At 45.6% G+C, this 17,974-nt stretch overlaps 1 protein-coding gene across 4 annotated transcripts in view; it reads right to left on the reverse strand.

Annotated features, from left to right (window-relative positions):
- The window catches only part of plxna1a (plexin A1a), a 257,240-nt gene that overhangs the window by 89,925 nt on the left and 149,341 nt on the right, over positions 1 to 17,974 (reverse strand). For 3 of the 4 annotated variants that reach the window (XM_056423991.1, XM_056423990.1, XM_056423992.1), the window contains exon 9: positions 17,684 to 17,798. The exons of the other annotated variant lie outside the window; for it this stretch is intronic. In XM_056423991.1, coding sequence (XP_056279966.1) covers positions 17,684 to 17,798 — 115 coding nt within the window. The remainder of the gene's footprint in view (positions 1 to 17,683; positions 17,799 to 17,974) is intronic. 4 annotated transcript variants of the gene reach the window in all.

Raw genomic sequence — 17,974 nt, forward strand, 5'->3', positions numbered from 1 at the left:
GAGAGGGATGAGTGAGGGGTCAGCGCCTCCGTCCAGTGCTTTCCTGCTGCTGTTAAATCAATAAGAACGGTAGCACTGCGCCATGTTAATTGACGGGAGGTCAATTAAAATCTTTTTTTCCCATCCTGAAGTAAATCAAAAGAGGCACACAGCTGTCAGATGGATTCCATGCCGCTCATGCTCTCGGATTAATTTCTGTCTTCAGTTTTCAACTGGTAAACCAATAAAATGTCATTTTAACACGTCCCCGTGCAGCATTGAGACGACAGAATGGAACAAGTTTCCAAAGAAAAAAATAAATATTTGTTTCATGCTAATTAAATGTCAGAAATGTTGCCTTTTATTTATTGTTCCAAGTTGCACAAGTTATTGTTTGTTAACGCACATTAAGTCGGACTACAAGGCGGTGACTAGTTAAGACTGCAGTGTAAGTGGATCAAAGGAGCTTTTGCAATACCATAAAGGATGTAATTACCACTTAACAAGTCGTCTCCACTAATGTGTGTTTGGTATTCCTCTGGAGATGCTCGAAACAATCATACAGGTTGTACACATACCCAACTAGAATTTATAAATGAAGTCGTCTTCCACTTTCGGCGCCATTAGGCGAACTATAATTTTCCTATTAGGATGGCAAACGTTTCTATCTGCAATGATAAATCAGTGGGAACCGCATTCTATTTAATCAGGAGTGAATACCTAAAGTCAAGCTGCCGCAGCAGCAGCCCTCATAATCTGCAGGCTGATCTCAATATGAGTCTGCTCCGTGCAGAGGTGCTGTCTAATGGAGCATCGGTAATGACTTGCAGATTGGGCCCGGGAACGGCAGGGAGAAGATGCGGAAGGGAGCGAGGGAGCGAGGGAGGGGTTTGGATATCATGGCACCGGGAGACAGCGCGCCTGGCCCCGGACTGCAGCGCGCAGCCAGAGAGCATTGATGCCATACGGGGAGGAGAGAGGGAAAGTCAAAAGTTGTGAATATTTACAGATTGTGTGACACTGTAAATACATACACTACCGCTCAAAAGTTTGGGGTCATCCAGACAATCTTGTCTTTTCCATGAACACTCACAGTTTGATTTATCAAATGAATTGCTAAATAAATAGAAAATAAAGTCAAGACATTGACGTGGTTACAAATAATGGTTTTTATGTGAAAAATTAATTTTGTTCTTTAAACTTGTGGCTTAAAGGAAGGCCAGTTTTATAGCTTTTCTCACCAGCATAACTGTTTTCAGCTGTGCTAACATAAATAGGGTTTTCTAACCCTCCGTTAGTCTTCCAAGGCGATAAAACAATGTACCATTAGAACTCTGTAAATAGGCGTCTATACACCTATGTGGATATTCCATTAAAAACCAGACGTTTTCACCTAGAATAGTCATTTACCACATTAACAATGTATAGAGTGTATTTCTGATTAATTTAATGTTATCTTCATTTGAAAAATAAGGATATAATATAATATCTAAATGATCCCAATATATATACACACTACCGTTCAAAAGTTTGGGATCATTTAGAAATGTCCTTATTTTTCAAATGAAGATAACATTAAATTAATCAGAAATATATATATATATTTGTAACGCATACTAAGATGGCGTACAGCAGAGAAAAAATGCAGAATTCATATCAGTTGAATCCGCACAGCTCTCAACATGGAGACAGCTGAGCCAGAGTCTAGCAGCTAACTGGACCAACAGGGTGAGGTGATATTTGGGTGAGAGTACATTAACATTTCTGATTTGTTCGGCTGCCTCCAACTGGGCAAAACTAAAAAAAACTTGGAACATATTCGATGCACCTTTAATACTACCCCATGAACTAAATGGAACAAATATTGATTAATTTTGTAAATTTTTTTTTTAATTTGACCGAATCAATACCTTTGGGTCATTTTGACCCGATTCAATGTTTCACCCTCCTGTTACCTTTATATTTACTAACATATTTTACCCTTTGGGTTCAATTTGACGCCAGCAATTAAAACCTCCAGAAAATTATTAGAATTAATATTGTTTTCCAAGTTTAAGTGTGAGGCACTTTATGTTTGTTTGTTGACTACCCATTAAACATTGAATGGGGTCAAATTAATCCTAAGGCGGGGGGAGGGTGTAATATTGATTCGGGTCAAAATGACCCTAAGGCAACACAAGGGTTAAGGAGATCAGCTGCCTCAGTCCATTCAATGACTACTGTTGGGTAATGTGAAAGCTGCTCATTGGAATGATAAGTAGGAGGCTGGGATGAACAGGTGTTTACCCAGTTGGCAACTCATATTTCTATATGACGTGAATGTGGTTGCGTAAGATGAGGAGGAGGAGGAGGAGAAGGAGGAGGATGAGGAAAAATAACTGAAGAGAAGAGAGACAGAAAAGAGATCAAATCAATGCCAGCAAGTCCAGTGAAGCAGATTGTCAATTAGTGAGGCTGACTGTTAAAGTTTAAAGTATTCACAGATGGTGACAGGCCGCTAATGAACTGCTTCTAGCCTCTAATCAAATGCAAAACAGGCCTAAAGAAGCCCAGGAAGGAAAAGGGGAAGTGTGTGTGTGTGAGTGAGGAGAGAGTTGATGGTGGAGTTTCTTGTCTGAAGAGAGACTGGGTTCAAGCCTCTGCTCCAATTGTGACACACACACACACACACAGACACAGACACACACACACCTTCATATGTCATGTCTTTACCTCTGCTGCACATTCTGGTCCCCATTGCCTCTCTCTCTCTCTCTACATATATACGTACATACAGAGACTTGCGATAACACAGAAAGGGAAAAGAGTGCAACACACACACACACGTGCACGCGGAGGGAGGGAGTGAACAAAAGGTGCAGGAGCTGAGGATTGTGGGAGCTGTTTCATTAGGAGTGGTGACAGGTGTCAGAGCCGAGTCTGCATCAGATAGCGGCGCAGTTTCTACACAATGAGACACAACAATCTCTTTTACCTGGGGGATTCCTCTAATCCCTTCTCTTTTGCTCTCACTCGCGCGTGATCTTGTTTTAACATTCACTTTATCTCTTCCTCTCTCGTTGTCGCCTTGTTTTTCTTGTGCCATAAAAACCGGGGACGAGTTAACCGGTTCTGACCGCTGGAAGTTTCCCAGCAGCAGCCGGCACACAAAAGCCTCGTTGGGATTTAAATTGACTGCAGTGTGAGTCGGGGACGAGCGGAGATAAACACAGATAAAAGAAAAAGGGTGAGAGGCGAGAGGGAAGGAGGGGAAGAGACGAGGCGAGGTCTTGGGAGCCATATACACTCGTTTATTAAAGTGGGGGATGAGAGTCGAGGAGGTCAAGTTCCTAACAGAGCGAGGCAGGAAATGGAGCTCTGCAACCTGGGAGACATATATATAAATATATATATATATATTTATATAAACCTAAATATTTCCCAGATGAGCAATACAGACACACACACACACAAACAAAGACACACACACAAAAACGATGTTACTTCGAGCTCTAAAAGACACATCATATGTACACACAAACCAAACGTATGCAGCAGTTATCCTCACACACACACACACACACACACGTACACAGACACACGTATACAGACAGACACTTAATCTTGCCCTCTGGCTCTGTGCGGCGAGCTAGTCCCACAGTAGCCTGTGGAATGTTTTACAGTAGCCTTGGGCCAAACACACACACACACACACACACACACTGTGATCAAAGGTGGGAAAGTAACACCAGATTTTAAAAAATGTGTCCGTCGACGACAAAACCATCGAAGACTCTTCAGGTCAGCGTTTGAGCCCCGAGGCTACGAGCTCTTTTTGTTGTTTCTTGGAGCAGAAATAAATATTCCCAATGTGTGTTATTTTGGGATATGATGACTATTTTGATCACTATTGGAGGAATGGAAGCGCCGATATATAGATCTCGTGGGGCATCTCCGTCCCACAGTCGGCTCTTTTCACAGGTTACACCGAGGTACGAGAAGCGCAGCTGTGTTCGACGACCACCACGAGGCCCCGGCTCCGGGGGTCCGGATATTGGACGTGCCGGCTCGCGAGCATCGGCCTGTTGGAATGGGTGAAATGGGACGCGGCCATTCGTGAACAGCATTCACCGGTTCCCTTAGAAACGGCCCGCTGGGGAATAAAAGCCGACCGCATGTCACGTGCAGCGGAAATATCTGGAAAATAAACGGTTGGTCGATGGTGGCGCAACGGTTCCAGGGTTCACAGAGTACCGGGAAACTGAGGCACCCTTCTCTGCTCTTCCATTCGAGCAGTTACCCACCCTTGACTTTAGAGTAGAGACTGTGTCTGTCCCACGGCCACTTCAATTAAATAAATCAAAAGTAAGCAGAAGAGGAGTCGTACACAATAACCTTATACAAGTTAACACAATTATTTCAGCAGTGCAACAAAATAGGTCTATTAAATGTGGTCTCCTAAATATTCGATCTCTGTCATCTAAAGCTGTGTTACTGAATGATTTAATATCAGATAATCACATTGATTTATGTTGCCTAACTGAAACCTGGCTGAGCCATGAAGAATATGTCTGCCTGAATGAATCGACTCCTCCAAGTCATATTAATACTCACATTCCTCGAGGCACCGGTCGAGGAGGTGGAGTAGCAGCCATCTTTGAATCGAGCCTATTAATTAATCCTCAACCAAAATTACACTACACCTCATTTGAAAGCCTTGTTCTTAGTCTTTCACATCCAACCTGGAAAACACTACAGCCAATTCGATTTGTGATTCTGTACGGGCCACCAGGTCCATATTCAGAGTTTATATCTGAATTCTCAGAATTTATATCAAGTTTGGTTCTTAAAACCGATAAAGTTATTATTGTTGGAGATTTTAATATCCATGTGGATGTTGATAATGATTGCCTTAGTGCTGCATTCATCTCCTTGTTGGACTCGATTGGCTTCTGTCAGAGAGTACAGAAACCCACTCACAGCTTTGGCCACACGCTTGATCTTGTTCTTACTTATGGCGTTGACATTGAGCATTTGAACGTCTTCCCACAGAATCCTCTTCTGTCAGACCACAACCTCATAACTTTTGAATTTATACTACCGGAGTCAAAAGTTAGTCAAAAGTTAGTCAAAAGTTTCTACACTAGATGTCTAACTGCTAGTGCTGTAGCTAAATTTAAAGAAGCGATTCCTTCTGTATTTGATTCGATACCACGTCTCAATATAACAGAGGACTCCTGGTCTAACTTTAGTCCGTCCCAGATTGATCATCTTGTTGACAGTGCCATAGGCTCTCTGAGAATGACACTGGACTCGATAGCCCCTCTGAAGAAGAAGACAGTGAGGAAGAGGAGGTTTGCTCCCTGGTATAACCCTCAGACCCGCAAACTGAAGCAAACGTCACGAAGCTTGAACGCATATGGCGTTCAACTAATCTCGAAGAATCCCGCTTAGTTTGGCGAGATAGTCTTAAAACATATAAGAAGGCCCTCCGTAATGCCAGAGCAGCCTATTACTCATCAATAATAGAAAAAAATAAAAACAACCCCAGGTTTCTCTTCAGCACTGTAGCCAGGCTGACAGAGAGTCACAGCTCTGTGGAGCCGAGCATTCCTATAAACCTTAGTGGTAATGACTTTATGAACTTCTTTAATGAAAAGATTTTAACTATTAGGGACAAGATTAATAATCTCTTGCCCATAACCAGTGCCAATCTGTCCTCAAGTGGAATGGCCTTGGAAACCGCTGTATGCCCTGGTGTATATTTGGAGGGATTTTCTCCTATCAACCGTGACCAATTATTTTCAACGGTTTCTACTTCAAACACGTCTACCTGTCTCTTGGACCCCATCCCGGCGAGGCTGCTTAAAGACGTTTTGCCTCTAATTAGTGGCTCTCTATTAGATATTATCAATGTGTCTCTGCTAACAGGCCACGTACCACACTCCTTCAAGGTGGCTGTTATTAAACCTCTCCTGAAGAAGCCCACTCTGGATCCAGAGGTATTGGCTAACTACAGACCGATCTCTAACCTCCCTTCCTCTCCAAGATCCTTGAGAAAGTGGTGCAAATCAGTTGTGCGACTTTCTACATCATAATAGTTTATTTGAGAAATTTCAATCAGGATTTAGAAAACACCACAGCACCGAGACGGCACTGGTGAAAATTACAAATGACCTCTTAATGGCAGCAGATAAAGGACTCCTCTCTGTCCTGGTCTTGTTAGACCTTAGTGCTGCATTCGACACCATTGACCATGACATCCTGTTACAGAGACTGGAGCAGTCGATTGGCATTTCAGGCACGGCACTAATTTGGTTTAAATCCTATTTATCAGATCGATCTCAGTTTGTATTTGTAAACGATGACGCCTCGATAACCACCAACGTTAATCACGGAGTTCCACAAGGTTCTGTGCTTGGACCAATTTTATTTACCTTATACATGCTTCCTTTGGGCAATATTATCAGGAAACACTCCATAAACTTTCATTGTTATGCAGATGACACTCAACTATATTTATCGATAAAACCAGAGGAGAGCAACCAACTCTGTAAAATTCAAGCATGTCTTAAAGACATAAAACATGGATGACCTGCAACTTGATGTTAAACTCAGACAAAACCGAAGTAATTTTAATCGCCCTGAGCACTTGTGTGTCAATTATCTGGTGATGTGGAGGATGTCGCCGATAAGCATCGGCTGGTGGATCGATGGGAGCCTCTAAATATACACACATCCGTTTGTGAGTGTGTGTGTGTGTGTGTGTATTTCTGAGGGTGACACAGAAGATACAGTGCAGATAACAAGAAGCTTAGTCCCGTGTTCTCTTTTTCTTTCTTTCTTTTTTTCTTCTTCAAGCCTGCAGGATCAAAACTTGTCATCTTGTCTCAAAAATGCAGAAAATGTGCTCTTTGTCATGTGAGACTGGATTACTGCAACTCCTTAATTGGCAGGGCTCTAATAGATTTTAGGTCCCTCCTCAAAATCAGAATGCTGCAGCTCGTGTTCTCACTAAAACTAAGAAAATGCACGACATCACTCCTGCACTAGCTGCTCTGCACTGGCTCCCAGTAAAATCAAGAATCACTTTTAAACCAGCTTCTCAATTTCAGCCTTGAGGCAGACTCCATCATATCTTAAGGAGCTTGTCGTACCATATACATTATAGTTAGGGCTGAATCAGGTTTGCCCTGGTCCAGCCCCTTGATATGCTGCTATAGGCTTATAGCTGCCGGGGGACGTTTTAGGATGCACTGAGTACCTATCTCCTCTTTTTTCTCTCCTTAAGGATGAATTTTCATCTCTCAATCACACGTTACTAACTCTGCTTTCTCCCCGGAAGTCCTTTTGACTTTACGTCTCATGGGGTCATCGGACCCTATGAGACGGCATAGATCCTATCTGCCTGATGGATCGTCTGGGTCGGGAATTCCTGCTCATGACTACGCCACTGTCCTGTTGAGACTCCGCCACTCCTCCTCCCCACCGCCATCTGCCTGATGGATCGTGGAGGTCTCCATCGTGGAATATGCCTACTATGAACTATTCATACACTGTCATATTCATTGAATGTATTTTAACTCTAAATCTGTCCTTCTGTACACATTACATCTATTGCATCTGTCCATCCTAGGAGAGGATCCTCCTCTGTTGCTCTCCTGCAGGTTTCTTCCTTTTTTCCCCTGAAGGGTTATTTGGGAGTTTTTCCTGGTCCGATGTGAGGTTTTGGGGCAGGGATGTCTATGTGTACAGATTGTAAAGCACTCCGAGACAAATTTGTAATTTGTGAAATTGGGCTATACAAATAAACTGAATTGAATTGAATTAGCCCGGGCTTTTCAATCACTGAACTCAACCGGCGAGTTTGGGGGAGACAACTGCAAAACACAATCAAATTGTCTCCTTGCACCAGTATGGAGAGCAAAAAAAGATGAGGCTGTGGAATAACCGACCGATGATAACCCACCAATAACGCATCGTTGGTTTCATCGACGATTCATGCGACGACTTCAACTCTGTGTCCCACTTTTCTTTCCTTCTTACTTTTGACATTTGAACAGTGAGGCTTCGAATCAGCGAAGTGAGTGAGTAACTAACATCAGTTCGGTCCAAAGCAAGTGCAACAAGTCTTTTTTTCATATTTCTTTCATTACTTCACAGGAAGGTTGGGGATCCGGAGACTCACGGATAAAACACAGTGGGAGAGTTCACGCTGTTACGAACTTGAGATTTCTGACACTTAAAATAAAGATGCGCGAGCACAAACAGCGCCTTGACTTCATTACAGCTCGATCGGAAGTCGCGTAGCCATTGTTTTTACCTTCATCATTTTTAATCAAAGCGGATTATGCTTCCTTCCCTTTGTGTCACAAGGGGAGCAACACTGCCGGGAGCTCAAAGGACTTCACGCCGCCACTCGACTTGACGAAACCACAAAGACAAACTGAGAGTCCAGGAGAATTTTTTTTTTTTTACCGTGGCGACATACATGGTGAAATCTTTGAAACAGGCTTACGTCGAGAGCGGCGCAATGGTCATGCTCCCTTTCTTTACCAGTTCCGTGTGACTCCTGCACTGAACCTGGACGAGTTGCTCAATTTGATTCACAGAGCCTGGAATCACGAATCTCCTTCAAAGGGGCTTTGCAATCCGCCTCTCTCCTCGGACCCATCAGATCAAATGTTGCCCGACTGATGCAGTCATAATTATTATGCTTTGAACTGGCTGAATTTGAGTGCAACTCAAGAGGATTACCTCTCCAAAACCACAACTGTGTTCAAAGTGTTTCCTTTTAGACATGTTTGATCTGTCCGGGGCCAGATATCGAACCCGTTTTGCATTTAGATTGAGACCTCAAAGTCAAAGTCAGTTTTATTTGTCAATTTTCCATATATCGAAATTGCGTTTCTCTTCTGTCCAACATGAAGTGAATTGTGCAACATAGAGTGCAAAAATAGTAAAAAACATGTGAACATATAGACAACATAAAGTGCAAAAATAGTAAGAAACATGTAAACATATAGACAACATAAATTGTGCTAGCAGCATTCAGACATGTGAGTCTGAAAGAGGACGGAGTGGGAGGATGGGGAGAGAGTTCAGCTTCCTGACAGCCTGGTGGATGAAGCTGTTGGACAGCCTGGCGGTGTGAGCCCGGAGGCTCCGGTATCTCTCCCAGAGGGCAGGAGGCTGAAGAGACCGTGTGAGGGTGGCAGGGTCACTACAATCGAGGTCGCCGGCGGGTGAGGCGGTGTTGTATATGTCCTGCAAGGATGGGAGGGGGGGGAGTGAGGCACCCATGATCCTTCCAGCTGCCTTCACTATGCGCTGCAGGGCTTTCCTGCTGTGGTCTGTGCAGCTTCCGCCCACACAGTGATGCAGTTGGTCAGGATGCTCGATGGTGCCGCTGTAGAAGGTGCACATGATGGATGGGGGGCACCCTGCTTTCCTCAGTTTCCGGAGGAAGTAGAGGCGCCTCTGTGCTTTCTTTGCCAGCGATGTAGTGTTGGCTGTCCACGAGAGGTCCTCACTGATTTCCACCCCCAGGAATTTGGTGCTGCTGACCTGCTCAATGTCCGCACCGTTGATGGTCAGTGGTGGGTGATGGGTGTGGCCTTTCCGGAAGTCAACAACGATCTCTTTGGTCTTGCTGTTGTTGAGCAGGAGGTTGTTGGCTCCGCACCACGTGGTCAGAAGGTTGACCTCCCTCCTGTAGAGGGTCTCGACATCCTTGGTGATGAGACCTATCAATGTTGTGTCGTCTGCAAACTTGACCATGTGATTGGTGCTGTAGCTGGTTTTGCAGTCATGAGTCAGCAAGGTGAAGAGCAGAGGACTGAGCACACAGCCCTGAGGGGCCCCTGTGCTGAGTGTGATGCTGCTCGAGGTGTTGTTGCCAACACGTACTGCTTGTGGCCTCTCACTCAGGAAGTCCAGCAGCCAGTTACACAGCGAGGTGTTGAGCCCCAGCTGGTCAAGTTTGCAGATTAGTTGTTGTGGGATGATTGAGTTGAATGCTGAGCTAAAGTCTATGAACAGCATTCTTACATAGGAGTCTTTTTTGTCCAGGTGGGTGAGGGCTGGGTGGAGAGCAGAGCAGATTGCATCCTCCGTGGACCGTTTGGCCCGGTATGCAAACTGGAAAGGGTCCAGAGTGGGGGGGAGAATGGATTTGATATGCTTACATGACTAGTCGCTCAAAGCACTTCATGATTATGGGGTCAGTGCCACTGGACGATAGTCGTTGAAGCAGGACGGAGTGGATTTCTTTGGCACAGGTATGATGGTGGTTACCTTGAAGCATGATGGAACAACAGCTCGTCTCAGAGAAGTATTAAAGACATCCGTGAAGACGTCCTTAAGCTCCTCTGCGCAGTCCTTCAGCACACGACCAGGGATGTTGTCTGGACCTGTTGCCTTGTGGGTGTTGATAGACGAGAGAGTCCTCTTCACGCTGGCAGCAGACAGGCACAGAACCTGATCATGGGAGGGGCGGAGTCTTGTGTGGGAGTGCTGTTCTGTGCTTCAAACCGGCAAAGAAGCTGTTGAGGTTGTTTAGCAGAGAGATGTTGCTGTCGCAGTTCTGTGGCGTGGGTTTATAGTCTGTGATGGTCTGAATGCCCCGCCACAGGCTGCGTGTGTCTCTGCTGTCTTTAAAGTGCCGGGTTATCTTTTTTGTGTAGGAATTTTTTGCTTTCCTGATGCCGTGGGACAGGTTGGCTCTCGCTGTTTTCAGGTCCGTTTGCCCCAGCTCTGAAGACCCTATTTCTAGTCCTCAGCAGCCGATGGACTTCCCTGTTAGCCACGGCTTCTGGTTAGCCCAGTGGTGATGGTCTTTACATGGGTCACATCATCAATGCACTTGCTAATGTAAGAAGTAACAGTGTCTGTGTACTCCCCAATGTCTGTGTGGTCGTTGTAAGTGGCTGCCTGTTTAAACATTCCCCAGTCTGTTGAGTCAAAGCAGTCATGGAGAGCGCAGGAGGCCCCCTCTGGCCACACCCACTCTGCTTCAGAACCGGTCTGGAGGCTTTCACTCTGGGTCTGTATGCTGGCATTAGCATGACGGTGATGTGGTCAGAGAGACCTATGTGGGGGAGGGGGGAGGCCTTGTACGCTCCTTTGTGGGTTGTGTAGACTAGATCCAAAATGTTGTCTCCTCTTGTAGGAAATCAACATGCTGGTGTAGTTTGGGAAGGACAGTCTTAAGGTTTGCATGGTTGAAATCTCCAGCAAAGATGGTGAAGCGGTCTGGGTGAGCCGCCTGTTGTTCACTGATGGCCTGATACAGTTCACAAAGTGCCGCATTTCTATCACTGTTGTTGGAGGTCGGGGAATGTAAACAGCGACTAGCAGAATCGCCAGAATTCCCTCGGCAGATAAAAAGGACGGCACCACGATCATAAACTCCGCCAGTGGTGAGCAGTGTTTACATACCACGGCAGCGCCCCGCACCATGCATCCCGGATGTAAACACATACCCGCCGCCGCGAAGTTTTCCCTCCATCAGCGAGGGCTCTGTCCGCCGGTAGCATGTTAGCCGCCCAGTCTCACAGCAGAGTCGGGATGTTGTCGCTTAGCCATGTTTCCATGAAGATAAGCACAGCAGTTCCTCACGTCTCGCTGCTCCGTCTGCAGCAGTCTAATGTGGTCCATTTTATTGTCCAAGGATCGCACATTAGCCATGATAATGGATGGTATGGCTGGACGAGTTGGCTCAGCCGCTAGCCTAGCTCGGGTTCCTCCGCTACCTCTTCTGCTTCCTCTCACAGCGCTTGCGGCGCCCTTTCTGGGGAGGAGTGGCAGTCGAGTCCGTGTGGTCGGTGTGGTCGTGGGTCGGCGTAATCCGTGCTCCCCGAGTGTTTCCGCTTGTTCAGCGTCCAGAGTGCCGTGTAGTTTGGTCCTGCCGATGGTTAACAGAACCTGGCGACTATATTTGGGTTCCGCGAGACAGACGAGGCGACGAACAATTTTTGGACGAACTTTTGCACAAACATTTAGAAACAGAACAAAACACCAAATGGTCAGGACAGAGAGGGGCCGCTGCGTCCGTACGCGCCGCCACCTGAATCTAGATCTGTCCGCAGCGTCGTGTTCTCAAACCCCGAATGCTCTGTCGGGTCTTCACAGGTTCTTTAATCGGACATTTTCAGATTTACGGTCACCGCCGGAAATCGATGTATCATCAAACAAGACCCAGCCTTATAGAATGAAACAGAATCATCTAAACCAATGCTAAAATGTCGTGTCACGAAACACATCAAATTACAATAAGCGTGGATTTGAACCTTCAGTTTCTAGGACAGAACGACATTCATGTGCTTCTAACCCAGTAGAAGCAACTGGGACCAGCAGGACTAGACCAGGATCAATATTTAAGGCGTATTTCAGCAGTCGGGTTTATTGAACTGCGTGTAATATTCTGTGAATGATTGTTGGTGGAGTTTTTCAAAAGAGAAGTTGAGCCGATGCGGCCAACTCCACCGACCTTTTTTCCCCCCGACACTTTCGGTATTTCAGGATTAAAATAGTCAGAGCTCGTCCTTTGCTTTTCATATTAGGGCTAATCCAGCCTGTTAACACGGAACAATGGAGAGAAGAGCAGTGATACCCGAGTTAATTCCCCCGTCCCTCTGCCTCAGAGCACCATTCAACAGTCTGATGGCCATTTAATGTATCCACTGGGACAGAAAGCACCATCAGAACTCTTTCAAAACTAATTTCCTACATATGATTACTCATGGGAGGGGGGGAGAGAACAAGGGGAACGGTGGAGCGAAGTTTATTAAGCCGAAGTGGGGTCAGGCGGGAAACAACACTTCATTAGGACTGAGGCGGCGAGTCGTCGTCGCGGGTTCTCGCTTGGTACCCTGCTGGGGATGTAAAGTGGGAACAAGGCAGCGAACCAGAGGACGTGTGAATATTTCCTATTCATGCTACGCAGACAAAAGTAAACTCTGCAACGAGGCACGACCCTCAAGTATCCTCTCATCTTCCGACTGGTTGAGCGTCTCCCGCGTCCTCCTCCCAGTCCTCCTTTCATCCACTCGCTCGCTCTTTCCCTTCTGGTGATGTCGCTCCTTCTAACTCTTCTCGGCCTGCCTCGTCCTCCCTTTTTTCTTTTCTTCTTCAGTCGCCTTCCTCATTCCTCCTATCTTGCGCATCTTCTCACTTCTTGCAACATCTCTACTCTAATATGGATATTTCTCCTCCCAAGTCTCATTTGAGTGCGCCGACAAAAAAACAACAACCAAAAAAAAACACTTTCAATCTATCGCAACATCACGGAGCTGGTTAGACAAATTGGCCACTTGGACGAATGAGCAATCCGATCGTCCGTCTTTCTGGAATAATGAGACGATTAAAAATGAGCTCTCCGACCCGAGCTTAATTAGAGGCGACCTCTGGCCTCCGGAGTCAGGCAACGAATCAAGCCGGGGATCTTATCGTTTACAATATGTTTATCAAACCGGAGCCGTCAGAGGCATCATTAGAAGCAGCATCAGTGTATTTGACACATTTGGGCATTTTAATTAACCATGTGTGTTAACTGTATACTGAAAGGGTCAGATGTGAGGCCAGCGTGCACAATCACAGCCGAGCTATGAAAAAGGAAAAGGATTGTAGTAGAAAGTCGACTGTGACTCGCAGACGGCATTTCATCTTTCTTTATTTCATGTGCACATGCTGTGGATTCATAAATGAGGCCCCTGGCTGTATTAGCAAAGTAGCTTCTCCTCTTAACAACTAGGCCACTGCCACCCTCCTCCCCTTGTGTTTTACTCCACCTCTCCCTTCTCATCTCATCTGTCTCTCTCCATTAAACACGCCAGCGATCAGAGAGGCATCTGGAGATGCATCTTTAAGCTTTAATACACTTTGAATAATTAACACACACAAACACACGTACACAGCTGTGTCGATCATTGGCAGGCGGCTCCCCCTCCCCCGGCCAGAGAGACCTAGAGGGAGGAGGGAAGCTCGCTCCGTGCCAGCAAACCGGCCCCCCGGAGCCTCGGAGCCGCGTAGCAGCCTGCGCTCCAGCGGCAAGAGGAAGACAGATGTAATTGTGACACACTGAGCTGAGAGACTAAAGAAGAGAGAGAGAGAGAGAGAGAGAGGGGGTTGTCAAGGCCTAGGCTAATTGACTTGTGGAAGGAATGAGGGAGTGGGCGAACAAGAAGAGTGCGCTCATTGGGTTAGAGATCAGACAGGAGACGGCTGGCTGGAGAAGGTGGGCGGCGGCCGGGGGGGGGGGGCACACGGCGCTCCGACGTAGCATTCCCGCCGCGGCGCACGGAGACTTGACAGGAAGGTACGGCAGTCCGAGCGACTCGTCGTGGCGATCCATCCGCTAATTAGGACTCGAAAGGCCAACAGCGATCCCCGTATCTCTAGTCACCTTCTGTTCATCGGGAGCCCAACGCAGCCGGCTAATGATTATCAATGAGGCTCGGCTGCAAAGCCCCGAATGCAGCAGCAATGCATCATGGAAACCTACTGTATGTATTGCACTGAGCGTAAGGAGGTCAGGCTTCTGGGAGGATGGAGAAGCGGGGGTGGAGGGGGGCAGAAAAGAGAGAACACAAGAACGGGAAGGGGGGTGGGGGGGGAGGAAAAGGAGAAGGACTGGGAAGAGGAGGAAAGGAGGTGAGGAAATGAAGATCGCAGTGAGTCAGAGATGATGGGTCGCAGCTTCACACGTTGGAAAGGTCAGCGCCTCCATCGTTACATGAACTGTTTTGGAGCGGCGGACGCGGAACAAGCGGCGGCTCGTAATGTTCACTTCCTCCGTCGGGCTCGAGTCTTGACGAATACGTCATCCGACCTCAACACTTTCCCCCAGAACACGAGAATCCAAATAACTGCCGCTCCACTGAAATGGACACTGGGGGGACACAGCGGAAATACGTCACTGTTTTGAATTCATGCGCACGCAGGAGGATCGTTACTTGGCAGCCATTTTGCTGTCAGTCACGTAGGGCATTAATTGAATTTTTGTGGGACATGAAATATCCTGAGTGAAAAGCGCTCACCATGCAGGACGAACGAACGACTTAACGAGTGAGCGAGCGGCAAACAAATACAAACAGCCCCCCCTCCCTTTTTGTTGTTGTTGCTTTCTGACACTACTTCTGTCGCTTTTTTATTCGCGTCTTGAATCTGGATGGACGTCATCGGAACCGACCACCGTGGGCCGCGCGCCGGGCTGCAAAGTCGGCGCACTAATGTCGGGATTCGTCGGAGCGGAGCCAATTTGTTTGTCTCGGCGTTTGTTTCTCCCGGTGTTTGTTTCTCCTTTTTGTTTCCGTTCGTTCGCTTTTCCGTTCATGGCCTTCTCAAGTGTTTCCCTGAGTCTGGCAATTTTCTGCCTGATCGCCCCTAATGTGCCTCTCTGTTTATCCGTTGTCACAACACAGCTGATTTATATATATATTTACATATCCAGGAAGTGACATCGACGGATTAAATTTACTTTCAGGGGGGGACACACACACAAACACACAAAATAATACACTATACATTTTTTTCAGTTTATGCACAGGATGAAGAAGGAGAAAAAAAGAAAGAAAGGAATTTTTGTGATGTGGAACCGATTCACAGATGCCATGAGTTTGAATCAGATATGAAGTGAAGAAATATGACAAATGCCTCTGGGAAGATAACCAGTCTAGTGTGAATTCAATCACTCTGGCAACCGACTGCTAATGACACGGGGGGGAACTTTTCCAGGCAGCGGAGATGGCCGATATTGCTTTCGGCAGGGGCTACGAACTGGCAAATTGGAACAAAACCGAGGCTATGGGGAGATAAATGTGTGACGACAAACCGGCCGCCGTTGGCTCAAGTGCGCTTATGCATAGCTTCACGATGTCATAACCACGCGATGACACGCCCGCCGAAGTCACTTCACTCGCTGCGGTGTAAGACTTTCTTAAAGAAATGTTACTTTCTGGATTCTTGTTGTACTTTTGGTTGAGTGCACTTATTGTTAGTCGCTTTGGATAAAAGCGTCTGCTAAATGTCATGTGATGTAACAACAAGATCTGTGTAAGGATGTGGTAATGACACTGGTGTGTGTGTGTGTGTGTGTCTGTGTGTCTATCAAAATTCTTCCCTGACATTTATAATGACTTGGTAACCATGGCGACGCCTGCACCAAAAGAAGATCAAGTACATCAGAAGGTAAAATAGGAAATAATAAAATATAGGTAAGGATGGATGTCAGCCTCACACACACACACACACGCACACACGGCATACTCAGCTGTCAATATTGCAGTACCTGAGGAATCCATTGGGTCACTGGACTACATCTGACATACACTGTCATATTCATTGATTGTGTTCTTACTGTGTTTTAATTTGTGTGTAATGATTCCTTCTGTACACATGGCATCTATTGCACCTGTCCATCCTGGAGAGGGATCCTCCTCTGTTGCTCTCCTGAAGGGTTCTTCACTTTTTTCCCCTGTGAAGGGTTGTTTTGGAGGTTTTCCTGAACCGATGCGAGGTTCTGGGACAGGGATGTCTATATGTGTATATATACAGGACTGTCTCAGAAAATTAGAATATTGTGATAAAGTTCTTTATTTTCTGTAAAATAATAAAAAACAAATGTCATGCATTCTGGTTCATTACAACAAATGCTGATTTTTTGTCTCTTTTTTATTCTTTATAATATTGCTGAGAAAACTAAACATCCTATCTCACAAAATTCCTATATCATAATTTTTGAAAAAAAAAGATTCAGTAAAAAAAAAAAAAAGATTTATAACAAATGTCAAAATTTTGTTTTGTTAAATGTGTTCGATTTTAGTTAGATAGTTAATTGGGATTTTCAAGTGATTTACTTTAATAGATTACTTTTTGATGTTTCCTTAATCTTTTATTTAGAATTATAGGCTTTTCTTAAATTGTAATGTAAGCCATAATGTAATATTAAAGAATGTTTTTTGCATGATTTACATGGATTTGTTTTCTTGTATTTTAATAAATAATTTTGTTTATAGAGTCCTGTATATATATATATATATATATGAGACAAATTTGTAATTTGTGAAAATGGGCTGTATAAATAAACTGAATTGACACTGATTGGACCTTTAAGTCAAGGAAATAGTCATGTGTGCTGCATATTAAAAGATATGTTTTTATTTTCTATGAATATGTTAAATTATCCATAAAAATAGCCATACAACCACAGGGAGATCCTAAATTACACAAACACACACACTTATGCATGCCTTCTTTATGCCTGCACACACAGAATGAGAGAAAAAGGGAGAACGAGTGGCATCTTGAGCTTTGTGTCCACGCAACACTTCAAATGTTACCCCCGAAAGTTCACTTATGTTTTTGAGAGAGAGGATGAGAATTCAGAGAGAGGGTGCAGATGAAACATTTGCATACTCATTCACCCCGCAAATAAATCCAGTGCTGCTTGGAGGACAACAGCTGCTGCGCCACACACACACACACACACACACACACACACACACACACACACACACACACACACACACACACACACACACACACACACACACACACACACACACACACACACACACACACACACACACACACACACACACACACACACACACACACACACACACACACACACACACACACACACACACACACACACACACACACACACACACACACACACACACACACACACACACTGCTCGCGGCCGTCTGCGTGCACACTCACCTCCGAGCTGTTGACTCGTCCTTCCTGGAAGGAGCAGTCGCCGGCGTCCTGCGTGCACATGTGGCGGTACTTGCACCAGTGGCAGGGGAAGTTTCCGTTGACGCAGGACAGGCACCTGGAGCGAGTGAGAGCAGCGAAAGGAATAGTCACCAACAATTCAATGTTATTTCTATTTCTCCACTTTCCGCTTTCCTTTTGTCTTTGTTCGGTCAGCTGTGTGGCTGCCAGAGAAGTTTCCCCACTAGAGACACTGACAAGTAACTATTTCAAGTGTCCCACAACCAATTGCCT

This window comes from Pseudoliparis swirei, chromosome 9, assembly GCF_029220125.1.
Source record: "Pseudoliparis swirei isolate HS2019 ecotype Mariana Trench chromosome 9, NWPU_hadal_v1, whole genome shotgun sequence".
Taxonomy (NCBI): domain Eukaryota; kingdom Metazoa; phylum Chordata; class Actinopteri; order Perciformes; family Liparidae; genus Pseudoliparis; species Pseudoliparis swirei.